Source organism: Podarcis gaigeae, assembly GCF_964106915.1.
Source record: "Podarcis gaigeae genome assembly, chromosome: 7".
NCBI classification, from domain to species: Eukaryota; Metazoa; Chordata; class Lepidosauria; order Squamata; family Lacertidae; genus Podarcis; species Podarcis gaigeae.
This window is the reverse complement of record NC_139683.1, coordinates 45,201,320-45,213,668: the sequence shown is the minus strand read 5'-3', so window position 1 is coordinate 45,213,668 and position 12,349 is coordinate 45,201,320. Positions and strand designations below refer to the sequence as shown.

General features: G+C 41.4%; 1 protein-coding gene across 9 annotated transcripts in view; it reads right to left on the bottom strand.

The window, feature by feature from the left end:
* The window catches only part of OSBPL1A (oxysterol binding protein like 1A), a 162,891-nt gene that overhangs the window by 30,800 nt on the left and 119,742 nt on the right, over positions 1-12,349 (bottom strand). For 8 of the 9 annotated variants that reach the window (XM_083748239.1, XM_083748236.1, XM_083748232.1 and 5 more), the window contains one exon: positions 1,526-1,688. In XM_083748239.1, coding sequence (XP_083604365.1) covers positions 1,526-1,688 — 163 coding nt within the window. Of the gene's footprint in view, positions 1-1,525; positions 1,689-9,011; positions 9,745-12,349 lie in introns of those variants that run through there. The other variant, XM_083748240.1, reaches the window with a different exon arrangement.

Genomic DNA, 12,349 nt, shown 5'->3' with positions numbered 1-12,349 from the left:
CCCTTGAAACAGCAGCACTCAGATGGAGTCCAACCCCCCACTCCCCCCCCCCCCGCAAGAGAGGCACAAATCATATCAGACTATGTAGTTTTACCAGAGGAGCTTTAGATGTTCTGTTAGGATACAAGTGCACAAATTCTGGCTTAGACTTTTATATTAACATCTGTATGTATCCTAACAACCCAGCCAGATGGTCAGGGTGTAAATAACAATAATAACCTATATCCCAGACAACCCTGTTCTTCCACCAGAATGGTTTCCTTAAGTTCTAGTAGATTTTACCTTCTGGCACAGTCACTAAATTTGTCTGTGTTATATTTCGACATATCAGAAGACACTTATGGTATGCATGCACACATTAGGAGCAGCTGTGTTGTCTTTCAGGTTCCGTGAAAGGCCTTTGATAAATAATTTTCACAAGACAATTTAATGCTGTGAAACAATCATCAACAAGAGAAATCGCTACTAGGCAGACCATAGCCTCCTGCTTAACGACATTTTCTCACTGCTTGTAGAGAAGTAAAACACAGAAGGTTCTTAAGCAAGCTAGCCAAACCACGCATTCTCTCCAGCATTTCTTGACCTTGGTGAGGGGTTTTGCTGGTGGCAAAACCTCTCAAATCCTTTGGTAGCTTAATAAAGTTTACAAAAGGGAAACTGCGTTCAGTTTCATTTATGCATTCCACTCAATTGCAGATTCCAACCCACATTGCACCCCTCATTCTCAGAGAACAGGCTTTTTCCTTCAGTCATTATCCAAAAATAGGAATCAAACAAAGAGGTCTGGTTCTTATTTTCTGCAGAGGACACATTATACATGGCCAAGACAACTACTTGTCCATTCTAAGATGACCCTGAAATCCTAGCCAGCTGAATGGTTTCAGTAGCAGTAACCTATTTGAACACCTAGTTTATTACAGCGCATTTCTCCTCACAACAGTGCAATTCAATTTAATCTAATGCATTTTGGTCAGGCAAGCTAGAAATTGTGTGTATCATGTTTTAATCTGTTTTTAGACACTGAACATGGGTTTTTAAAGTGTTACTTCTCCTGAGCCTGCACCAACCACATTTTTGTTTTTGAATCATGATCTAAATTCGTTTTTCATTAGCTTGTCCTTGTCTGTAGATGGAAAGGCAAGAGACAGATGGCAAAAAGCAGCCAAGCTAGGAGTGACCGTGGCTCTTATAAAAATTGAGCTCTATTGTATATAAACCAAGATTTACATACCTACTACTTATAGAGTAAACAATTCATTACTCCAAATCCAGTTACAGCTGTTCGCACCCAAATCTTGCTACTTTTGCCCCTTTCAACATATTCTTCCTAGCCAGTCAAAATTTATACTGCAAACTACTTGTGACAGGATAGTCCTTTTCTTCTGTTCATTACTCTGAGAAGTCAAGTAGTGTATATATGCATATGTTTATACATAAACACACAAATACACACACAGCCTTGACCCTGGTCTTTTTAAAAAAAACAAAAAACCTAACATTTTAGTTTTCTATGTCACACACTTACCTGAAACGGCATCATAGAACTGTTCCTCACTAAAGATGCTCAGAGGTGGTGACCCTTTGACCAATGACTGCTCTAATTCATGGTGTTCAGTAGCTAGTGTTTCTAGAGCTTCAGATAAGATCTTGTTTTTCTCTTGCTCATGCTCCAGTTTCAGATTCCTCACCTATAAGTAGAAACATGTATGAATAAAATCTCATCTCTCCCAAGAACGTGAAACTCAAGGCTATTTCAAGAATAGGCTCCAGTTTGCTAACTAAACCATGTCAACAAGCTCAGAGAAGTGGATTAAGATGACCAGGGAACTTCTGCACTCGCCATGAAGTTTTGTCTCACCATTTTAATGTGTCACAGAATAGGAAAGCTTACAAAAAAAATTCCTTCCAGTAGCACCTTAAAGACCAACTAAGTTAGTTCTTGGAATGAGCTTTCGTGTGCATGCACACTTCTTCAGATACACACTATGGCAGACCAACACGGCTACCTATCTGTAAAAAAAAAATTGTCTAAGCAAAATTGGCAACTAAAACTGAAGGCGCTATGAAAGACAAAGCAAGTTTCCTACTAATCAGTTAATGCAACTTTTGTATAATTCATGGAACTGCTAGTATCAGCTTGGGGGTAACACAACAGGCTCTTCTAAGTCTATGATTCTATGAAGTTCAGTTAGTCCTGAATTAGCTATTGGCAACTCTAAGTATATTATGTCATTATTACTGAGCTCCACTGACAGGAAGTTTGTTTCCCAGTTTTATTTAACATATTGGTACAGTTGACTTTTAAACCCAAAAATAATTGGGCTAGGATCCCTCAGAAAGCCTTCTGGCATTATCAGTCTTCTAATACATTGTGGTCTATAGTGGTGGCTCTGTTTCAAATTCCTTTACAATGATTTATTTACAATGCTATATTTCTACACTGCCTTTCATCAGGATTCCAGGGAGGTTTGCATTATTCACATTAAACAAAAATAAATTTTACAACAGTGACAAAACCAATTACCATAAAAGCACTGTTTTTCTGCAGCAGCACAGTATGTCAACGATAGCTGGTGTCACCCACCAACCTAATTTACTCCAAGGCCTAGGTGAAAAGATGGGTGTTAAAGACAACAGTGAAACTCCACTAACAAAGGCACTCTATGCACCTCCAAGAGGAGGGAGGGAGTTCCATAAACAGAGTGCCACTACAGAGAAGGCCCTGCAGATTCAAATTAGAATGTTCATAAATCCAGGTCGGAGCGAAACAATACAAACTTAAAGCCTTTGCAGATGACCTAGTTTTGACATTGCAGGAGCCAGAATCTAGTACAAAAAGAGTTTTGCAACTGATACAAAACTTTGGTCAGGTGGCGGGATTTAAACTAAACAAACAGAAAACTAAGGTGTTGGGAAAAAACTTGACAGATACAGAGTCAGAACGGTTTCAGAGAGAAACAGAACTAACTGTGGTTAAAAAAGTAAAGTACCTAGGGGTAAATATAACAGCAAAAAATCTGAGTCTATTTAAGGATAACTATGAAAAATGTTGGTCTGAAATTAAGAGAGACTTGGACAGTTGGACAAAACTGAAGCTTTCTTTGTTAGGCCGAATTGCTGCTATTAAGATGAATGTATTGCCAAAGATGTTGTTTTTGTTTCAAACACTACAGATTGTGGACAAGACGGAGTGCTTCCGGAAGTGGCAGAGAGATATCTCTAAATTTGTCTGGCAGGGCAAAAAGCCCAGAATTAAGTTTAAGATATTAACTGATGCGAAAGAAAGAGGGGGCTTTGCCCTGCCAGACTTAAAGCTGTACTATGAAGCCGCAGCTTTCTGCTGGCTAAAAGACTGGCTACTTCTGGAAGACACTGACGTACTGGACCTGGAAGGCTTTAACAATGCTTTTGGTTGGCATGCATACTTATGGTATGACAAGGTTAAGATCAATAAGGCCTTTAAGAACCATATTGTCAGGAAAGCAGTATTTAATGTCTGGACAAAATACAAAGACTTATTGGAAAACAAAACTCCGAGGTGGCTTTCACCTCTGGAAGCTAAGGCCCGAAAAAGACCCAATATGGAGGCCAAATGGCCAAAATATTGGGAAATATTAGAAAAAGATGGTGACAATTGGAAATTGCAGAGTTTGGAGAAAATGAAGGATAAAGTGCGAGACTGGTTACATTATGCTCAGATTAAAGAAGTCTTTAAAAACGACAAAAAGTTAGGGTTCCAGGTGGAGAAATCGAAGTTGGAAACAGAACTGTTAGAACCTAAGACTAAGGTACTTTCAAGAATGTATAACTTGCTGTTGAAATGGAACACAAAAGACGAAATGGTTAAATCGGCTATGATAAAGTGGGCACAGGACATTGGGCATAACATTATGTTTGAGGACTGGGAAAGGTTGTGGACCACTGGGCTGAACTTCACTGCATGTAATGCTCTGAAGGAAAATGTAATGAAAATGATATATAGATGGTACATGACCCCAGTTAAACTTGCCAAAATATACCATTCGTCTGATAATAAATGTTGGAAATGTAAAGAAAATGAAGGAACATTCTTTCACCTCTGGTGGACTTGCCCTAGAGTGAAGGCCTTCTGGGAAATTATATATAATGAGTTGAAAAAGGTATTTAAGTATACCTTCACTAAGAAACCAGAGGCCTTCCTTCTGGGTATTGTCGGCCAGAAGGTGCTAAAGAAGGACCAAACATTTTTTATGTATGCAACAACGGCAGCAAGGATACTCATTGCTAAGAATTGGAAAACTCAAGATCTACCCACACTGGAAGAGTGGCAGATGCAGCTGATGGACTACATGGAACTGGCCAAGATGACTGGCAGAATCCGAGACCTGGGAGAAGAGAGGGTTGAAGAAGACTGGAAGAATTTTAAGATTTATTTACAAAAACATTGTAACTTGGTTGAATGTTAAGAAGGATGCTAGATCATAAATAACTGCCTACCACTGAATTAGATTTGAACTTGACGATAAGCGAGACTAAGGAAAATATGAATTTTCTGGAGAACTGCTAGATTCTATTTAAATGAGCGGATATAAGGTTGTAAACAAGATGATAATTTGCTTGGAAAAATTTTACAACGATGTAAGTGGGAGCGGGAGACGTGAGGGAGTCCAAAGAAGTGATGAAACTAGATCATGTTATAAGTAATGTTTTTTATTATTTATGCATTGTACTCAAAAAATCTCAATAAATATTTATAAAATAGAATGTTCATAAATCAGGCCATTCTTTGCAGCAGTGTTTTCCTTGAGTGTTCTACAAGACAGGCTCACCGTATGAAGTCTATTGTGGAATTAAAGGAAAATTGACGGTACATTCATTCATTCTTTCATTAAATGTGTATACAACCCTTCATCTGAAGATCACAGGACAGTTCACAACATAAAAATACAAAATGAAAACACAAAATACATAGTAAAACCGAAGCAAAATAAACCAATAACACCCTCTTCCACAGGCACATTTAAAAGGTCACAGAATGTTAACACAAAACGCCTGGTTAAAGAGAAAGGCTTTCATCTGGCGCCTAATATATGTAATGAAAGTACCAGGCAAGCATCATTGAGGAGACCATTCCACAAATGAGGTGCCACCTCAGAAAAGGCCCGTTTCCATGTTGCCACCCTCCATATCCCTCTTTCTGTCCCTAATATATTGTAAGAACAGCTGTATGAGCAGAATGGCAGGATTGTGCCCATCATACAGGCCAAGTCTGATTTATTTGAAGCCCTTTATTTCTGTATATGGTACTTCACATGTTTCATATCTACAGCAGCGAACTAGAAATATATGTGCAATACTGATGAAACTTAGTATGAGAAGTTAAAGAAGCTACAGCTTTGAACATGAGGCTGAAACTGGGGAGGCAATGTGCAATTTAATATTGTCCTCCACCCAAATAAACTTCCATGACTGAAAGACTGCTCATAGTCATTACAGAGTCATTTAAAGTGAATTAACCCTTAAAATTATAGTTTTCTATTTAACATTGTGTCTTTAAGGGCAGCTAAAAGTATTATTGTTTATGCTGAAGTAACCTGAACCACCAGTACCAATTGGTACTGGTGCACATAAAATATGGGTTGTACCAAATGACAGCTCCCAGTACCACCTCCTATGGCTGTTCCAAAGAGGTTCCCTAATTCTCTGGAACATATTTTGGAGGGGTGTAGAAGGAAAGTGAAGTCATCGCAGAGAGAAAGGGGGAAAGTACATCTTCCCCTCTGTCTGGTGTTAATGGAAGCCTCCTCTGGAGCGAAGGGCCTTCTGTGAGGAGAGGAATACTACCCTGCAATTGAATATTTTTTGCCAACTTTAAACAGAGGGCCTTGATCTATCACCAAGTTGTTTCAATTATCGACATAAACCTATTAATTGATTAATTTGGTGCTGAAAAAAGTGGCGCTTTAGATCCCCAAATATCACTTATTTTCCCACATGGTCATATGCTTGGGTCCACAGAAAAAGTATGTTTTTCCTGTTTGTAGTGCACACTTTGGTCAAAAACGGGGGGGGGGGGGGATATACTGTATATATAATAAAATTCAGAACAAGATTTAATTAAGAATTACCATGTACCCTGGAAGAGTTACAAAATCTTGGTGCAAATTTCTATGTCAAATAGTAACAAACTGGAGCAAATTCCACTGCCTTACATTATAATTTGCATTCTGCACTTTATCTTATCGCCATCTGGACTGAAGGAGGCAGGAACAGCAACATTCTGGATCTCATGAATTTGGATGTAACGATTGTGAGTATGCTCTTGGCAGCAGGTCTTTTAAAAGACCCAGTTAAAAGATCTCAAGTAGCAGGATTAGAAAACACATTAATTTGAAAAACTGGCGAGCTGCTGCCAGCCAGAGCAATCACCTGGGCTCCAGGCTATTCACTGAATGATCCTCTCAACAGCTGAAAACTACATATTCACTTGCAAAGCTGGGGACATTGAGCTGCATGGCCAGGGCTGTACTAACAGATGCTTTTTATTTGTGGGAAGCCTTTCAACAGTCTCATTCAGTGAACAGTGTGGGCATGACTGCGATAGGATCCATATGCACAAATGCACCATCTTGTCTAACAAGAACAAATCATACACAGTATGCAACTTGTGCATCAAAACCATGAAAAGGGCTGCAAACACAATGCACAAAAAGGGTTTCAAAAACCCAGCAAATGGGTGGGAACTGAAATATTCCTCGCCCTGGGTGCCATTTGGAGTAGGGCCAGCCCTGTAACACATAAGCAAGGCTTATACACTTCCACATCTTTCCAGGGAGTGTGCCAAGTGTCATGAAGAGACATCTGCACAACACACAATACTCATACTATTTGGAGCTGGAAATAAATCCCCTAAGGGCCACAATAAATTGGGAAAGATCAACATTCTAGGGATTAATCCATCACCCTGTTTTCCTTCGAAATATATTTTTTTTAATGGTCTGCAGCAGTTCAGATGAGGTGAGCTAGATATTTGGAGTTGCACTTGAGATTTCCCTTTATAAGTGCTTGAAGTCTCTTATGGGACCTTCAAGTAGGCAATAAATAACAGCCTTTCGTTCTAGAAGAATGAGGGATGGGCTAACATAATCGTAGGCGGCATTGTTGTAATGTTTAAAGTTTGGAGCAAGTTCGTCTTTGCATAGAACTTTGCTACCCTGTGTTTTCCAGTGTTGCATAAGAAAAAGAAATAAAATATGAGACAGAGGGGAGAAAACGGAAAGCGAGAAAGAGTTGTCTCTGCCCACAAAGACCTTACAATTAAAAATTGTTGTTGGGATGGTAGCAAGGGATGAATGGGAACAAATATACCCTAGCTACACCTTCTTAAGCTTGGTTACAGTGGAGGGGAAGGGGTAAAAGGGTTTAGTTCAGCTGCCATTCAGATTTAGTAGTACCCAGTGAATGGCGGGTCAAATACCCATAGTTCCCACAGGGTCCACTGCACATCAGCACTACTTTTCACCCCCATTCACCCAAGCTGTGCATGTCATAATTTCCTACACCAAAGCGATACCCGTGTAGGTAACTCAGCATGAGTAAAAGTGGGTGTAAGACAGCAGTCCCCTACAACATAAGAAGAGACATAAAGGTCCATTTAATCAAGCAAGCATTTTCCCACAGCCTGATTTTGCAACCTGCCACTAGCCTAAAGGTGGCATCCCTCACCTGCTGTTTACGCAACACCGAGAGATGCAAAAAGGTAGACTATCTCAGAACCTGGAGGTTCTATTTAACTATCATGAACACAACTACCACTAGACCAACCTTCAAACAAAAATGCTTCAGTAGGTAGCCCCCCTTTTCCCCTCACAGAGTTACAATGTGCAGAGTAGGTTATCTATCCCCAGGGAACTCAGAACTGTAGCTCTCTGTAGCTTTAAGGAGTGTCCTAACAGCTCTTTGAACCCTTAACAAACTACAACTCCCAGAATTCTTTGGGGGAAGCCATGACTGCTTAAAGTGGTTCAATGCTACAGTACTTTAAATGTACATTGCAGATGGCGCAATAGTTTCCAGAAAACTGTGAATTAAGTAGAAGCACTGCAGCAAATAATAAAGCCAGCCAAGCATCACTCTTTTAAGAAGGAATAAACAGAATTAAGTTATGAAAATTTTAACTTCAATTTTAAATACATTTATTTGTAAGAACCCTGAAAACCAATAGGGCTTAACTTCCAAGGGCATAGCAGTTTGTTAGGTTACTACTGAATTTCATTCACGTCTCAGACTTCAAGTATATTAGTTAGTTTTAGTTTCAGTGTCCTCATTTCATACCTTCAAATTAAGATTAAGATCTGTATGTACTGCATTTTAAAGCCAAAGCATATCCTTTGTTCTACAGAACACACACCTGACAGGAAGCTTACCTGTATCTATGTGCTACTATAGTGATATGGCTGAAAACGCCTCAATGTCAATATTGAACATCTCTTTGGAGTTTGCAAAGACTGAAATATAACAATACCAACTTCTATGAAACTATAAAAGCAATGCTGTCAGTGAAGTAATACCACAAACTATAATTTTACTTGCATCCTCTACTTAAGCTTCAATTTATTTATTTTTAAGGAGCCCCCCACTACTAAAAAAATGTCCAGAACTCAGTTCTGAGAACTGACTTATGTTTTAACACATAGGCATTTTTAAAGGCTCATTGACACAGCAAAGAGGAATGCATTCCAATGTCAGAAGGAAGCCATTAAACTTTCAGCATCAGAAAACAAAGCACCAGAAACTACAAACTTTTCAGCTTAATAGCACAAGCTACCAGGGTCAGGGGATGATGGAATAAATTTTGAGCCTAGTAGAGCGGCAAAGCCTGGCAGCATGTCCTTCCCATGGTGCCAGAATCCCAAATCAGTCCCTGTTGTCCTTGCACCTTCCATCTCTTCCTCCGGAGTATTTCCCCACCGATACGTAACGCCAAAGAAAAACACACACACAACAAGACCTGCATGCCCGGAGAAACCTACCGTTCCAGCTCGTTTGTTGTGCTCCACACCTTTACACAAAACACACGGTGAATCCTAGGAGCTGCTGGCAATGGTCGTCTTGCGTTGCAAGCTGCCCAGCCGGAGTCCTCTCCTCCCGCCTCTGTCACCAGGGCATTGTTGACCTCGCGCGCAGCCCTGCAAGGTCTCCGCTGCTGCTGCTACTGCTGCCGCCTCAGTCACCTTCTCGTTTTTCTAGTCCGCTCTCCAAATCGGCGCCGCTATTGCAACTGCACCAACGCCTCTGCAGGGCTTATCGCGAGAGCCAAGCGGGTCCCCCCACCCCGGGGGCAGTTTGCAGGCTCGCAGCTCCCGAGCAGGGAAGGCTTTCAAGAGACGTCCCGGCCCAACAACAACCACAACCAAGGATAGCGGAGATACAAGCAAGCAGGCGCAGCACCAGCTTAATTAGGACGCCGGCGCTTTCCCTGCACCGGCTGCTGCAAGCAGCAAGCCAAAGAAGAAAGCCCTTGACTCAGAAGCGCTGCGCGTCGGCTTCTGGAGGGCCAAATTGGGGCGCCCCCACGCGGTCCCCGCGCCTCCGGGAGTTGGCCAAGTCAGACGCGGGAGTCGGAGAGGGATGGTGGAGGAGAAACGGAAGCCGCTCCTCCGCCCGCCCCGCGCGCACTTCAGGACGATGCAAGGGAAAGGGGAGCCAAGCCTTCGCCGGAGCTGCAAACCCGTTAACCCAAGTCCTGACTCCAGTTCCTGCTGGGTCCTAAAGAGTGGGAAGGGGAGCATGTGTGCAGCAAGCCACACGGAGGCATCCTGCTTGCTGCGAAAATATTTCTCTCTTCCACGAAGACACGCGTTACAGTTGAAGCCTAAGTGCAACTTTTGTCAAATAGAGGGCTTGCCAAGGAATAATACTACTGCGGTTCTAATCCTGAGATTAAGCCCCACTGAATTCAGGAGGATTTAAAAGTGCAATCCTAACCATATCTATTCGAAATTTTAAGTCCCTTTGAATGCAGGGGACATACTTCTTCCAGCACGGGTAAATATGCACAGGTTTGAGTCTTCTGAAGTTCAGGCCAGACAGGACAGACAAGAAAGTGTGTCTTGCCCCACCTTTAACCACAACACGCAATTCAAAAGGCAGCGGGGTGGAGGGGGATGTTTAATTATTTGTTATACCAACTTGAAGCCAGCCATTTTTGTAGAACTCCTATTCCTCACAGTTCCGGGACAGGCAAAAACCCAACAGTGAAACCTCTCATTCTTTTACCTTAAGGCCAGAAAATGCTGGACCACTTTAAGTCCTGCCTGTCAATTAAACTGGTAAACATAGATGCCCCCCCCCCTGAAAAAAGCAGTTACCATATATATGCTGAGGTTTTTGAAAAGAAAAAAATGAAAAGAAATAAAGTCTTTAAAAAGCAGTGTGGAAAACCACAATTCCATTTATTTTTGTTTGGTATGGCTGCTGCAGCAGCAAAAATAAAGACAAACAAAACATACACACTTTCTGAGAATTCCATACAGGTGAGACAACATTTTAATCCCACATGGATTATTGGACCACACACAAAACACTCCTGCTACCCCCTCACCCCACCCCCCAAAATACATTGTACTGGCATAGATACTTCCCATACAGTCTAGCAGGTAAAGGACCCCTGGATGGTTATGTTGGAATGGGAATAAAACAATGCTTAAATGATGAAGATTAACCCCAGAATCACCACCCAACAAGACATTATGTGACGGCTACACCACTGAAGAACAACTAAATGAGCCTAGGCTTGGCCTACAAACAGTGCTATGAAGCCTAGCAGCCCTCCCCTCTAAGCACAATCTTAAACGTGTTTACTTGGAAATAAGTCCCATTTTGTTCAACGGTTCCTATTAAATGGGTTTAAGACTGCAGCCTGAGTGATCTAGGTGGATGTTAAATATCCCTGTAATCTGAAGCACATTCTCGGGGGAGGGGGAATAAATGAGTATCTCACATTTCGTTCAGAATTTAAATTTTCCATTCATTTTGCGAAACAGAATACAAAATGGTGCTATTTAAAGAAACAACCATCACCAACACATTAATAGATTTATTTCACAAGTGGAGTCCCATGGAGCACTCAGCAACAAACTTCATAAGCTAGACGTACATTCTTTCCCCCAAAAAATGTCCTCTGAAGCTATTTTAATAAAAAGAAAGAATCAGGGACAGGTGCCCATCTGATCTCAGTACATTTGTTAATGGGCATGGATGGCAGAAACTGGGTTAGGTACAAAGGGACCCTACACATTTTATAACCCAGTACTATACAGCTTTTATTCTGACCCTGACCATAACAGCTATATTTAGTGTTGCACTTTAATATATGCAATGCTAAGGTCTGAACTATGGCATTAATCAGATTGTTTGCTTTTGAGTGTGATTTTTACTGCAGAAATGCCAACATGAGGGGGCCTTCTCTGGGGTGGGGTCAATGGGCTAATCCCTTTGGCCCCCTACTGTGGTCCTGCAGATTTGCATAGCAGTGGTAGGGAGACGTTTCCATTGGAGCAAGATTGCCTCTCCCCATGCTGCAGTCCTGATCCAGATAACTATCCCAAGATCACTCTGGGGATCTACAATAGAGTGGTACCTCGGGTTAAGAACTTAATTTGTTCTGGAGGTCCGTTCTTAACCTGAAACTGTTCTTAACCTGAGGTACCACTTTAGCTAATGGGGCCTCCTGCTGCAGCTGCGCCGCTGCCACGCAATTTCTGTTCTCATTCTGAAGCAAAGTTCTTAACCAGAGGTACTATTTCTGGGTGAGTGGCATCTGTAACCCAAGGTACCACTGTAAATATTTTCAAGAAGGAAAACAATTCATTTAAGCTTAACAAACAGCAAATGCAGCCTCCACCCTCTCTACAGATTTATGCCATCATTCTGCAAGGCTTACTGCTCATATCCCACACAGAATAATACTCCTTTTTCAATAACAACAACCACCACCCTGCATTCCCCCATTCTTCAAAAATTGACTCCACCTTAATTGCTAGAGAAAGGGAAGTTTTTGTTACACATTCTTTTCCTGGAGGGCATTTCAGAACTTTGGAGTTCCAAATCCAGAATAAGAAACTTTCTTTCCCCAGTCAATGGGGAAAAGAGGCACACAAACACATATATATTTAGTATGGGTAAAATCATCTTGCAACTTGCAGCAAAAGTTAAACAGTGGTTAATAACAGGAAGCTGCATTATACCAAATCAGAGCATTGGTCAGCCTAGCTCAGCGCTCAGCACTGAGAAGGTAGCAGCTCTCCTATGTTTCAAATGGGGAAAACTCCCAGCCCTACCGGGAGATACTGAAATTTGAACCTGGCTC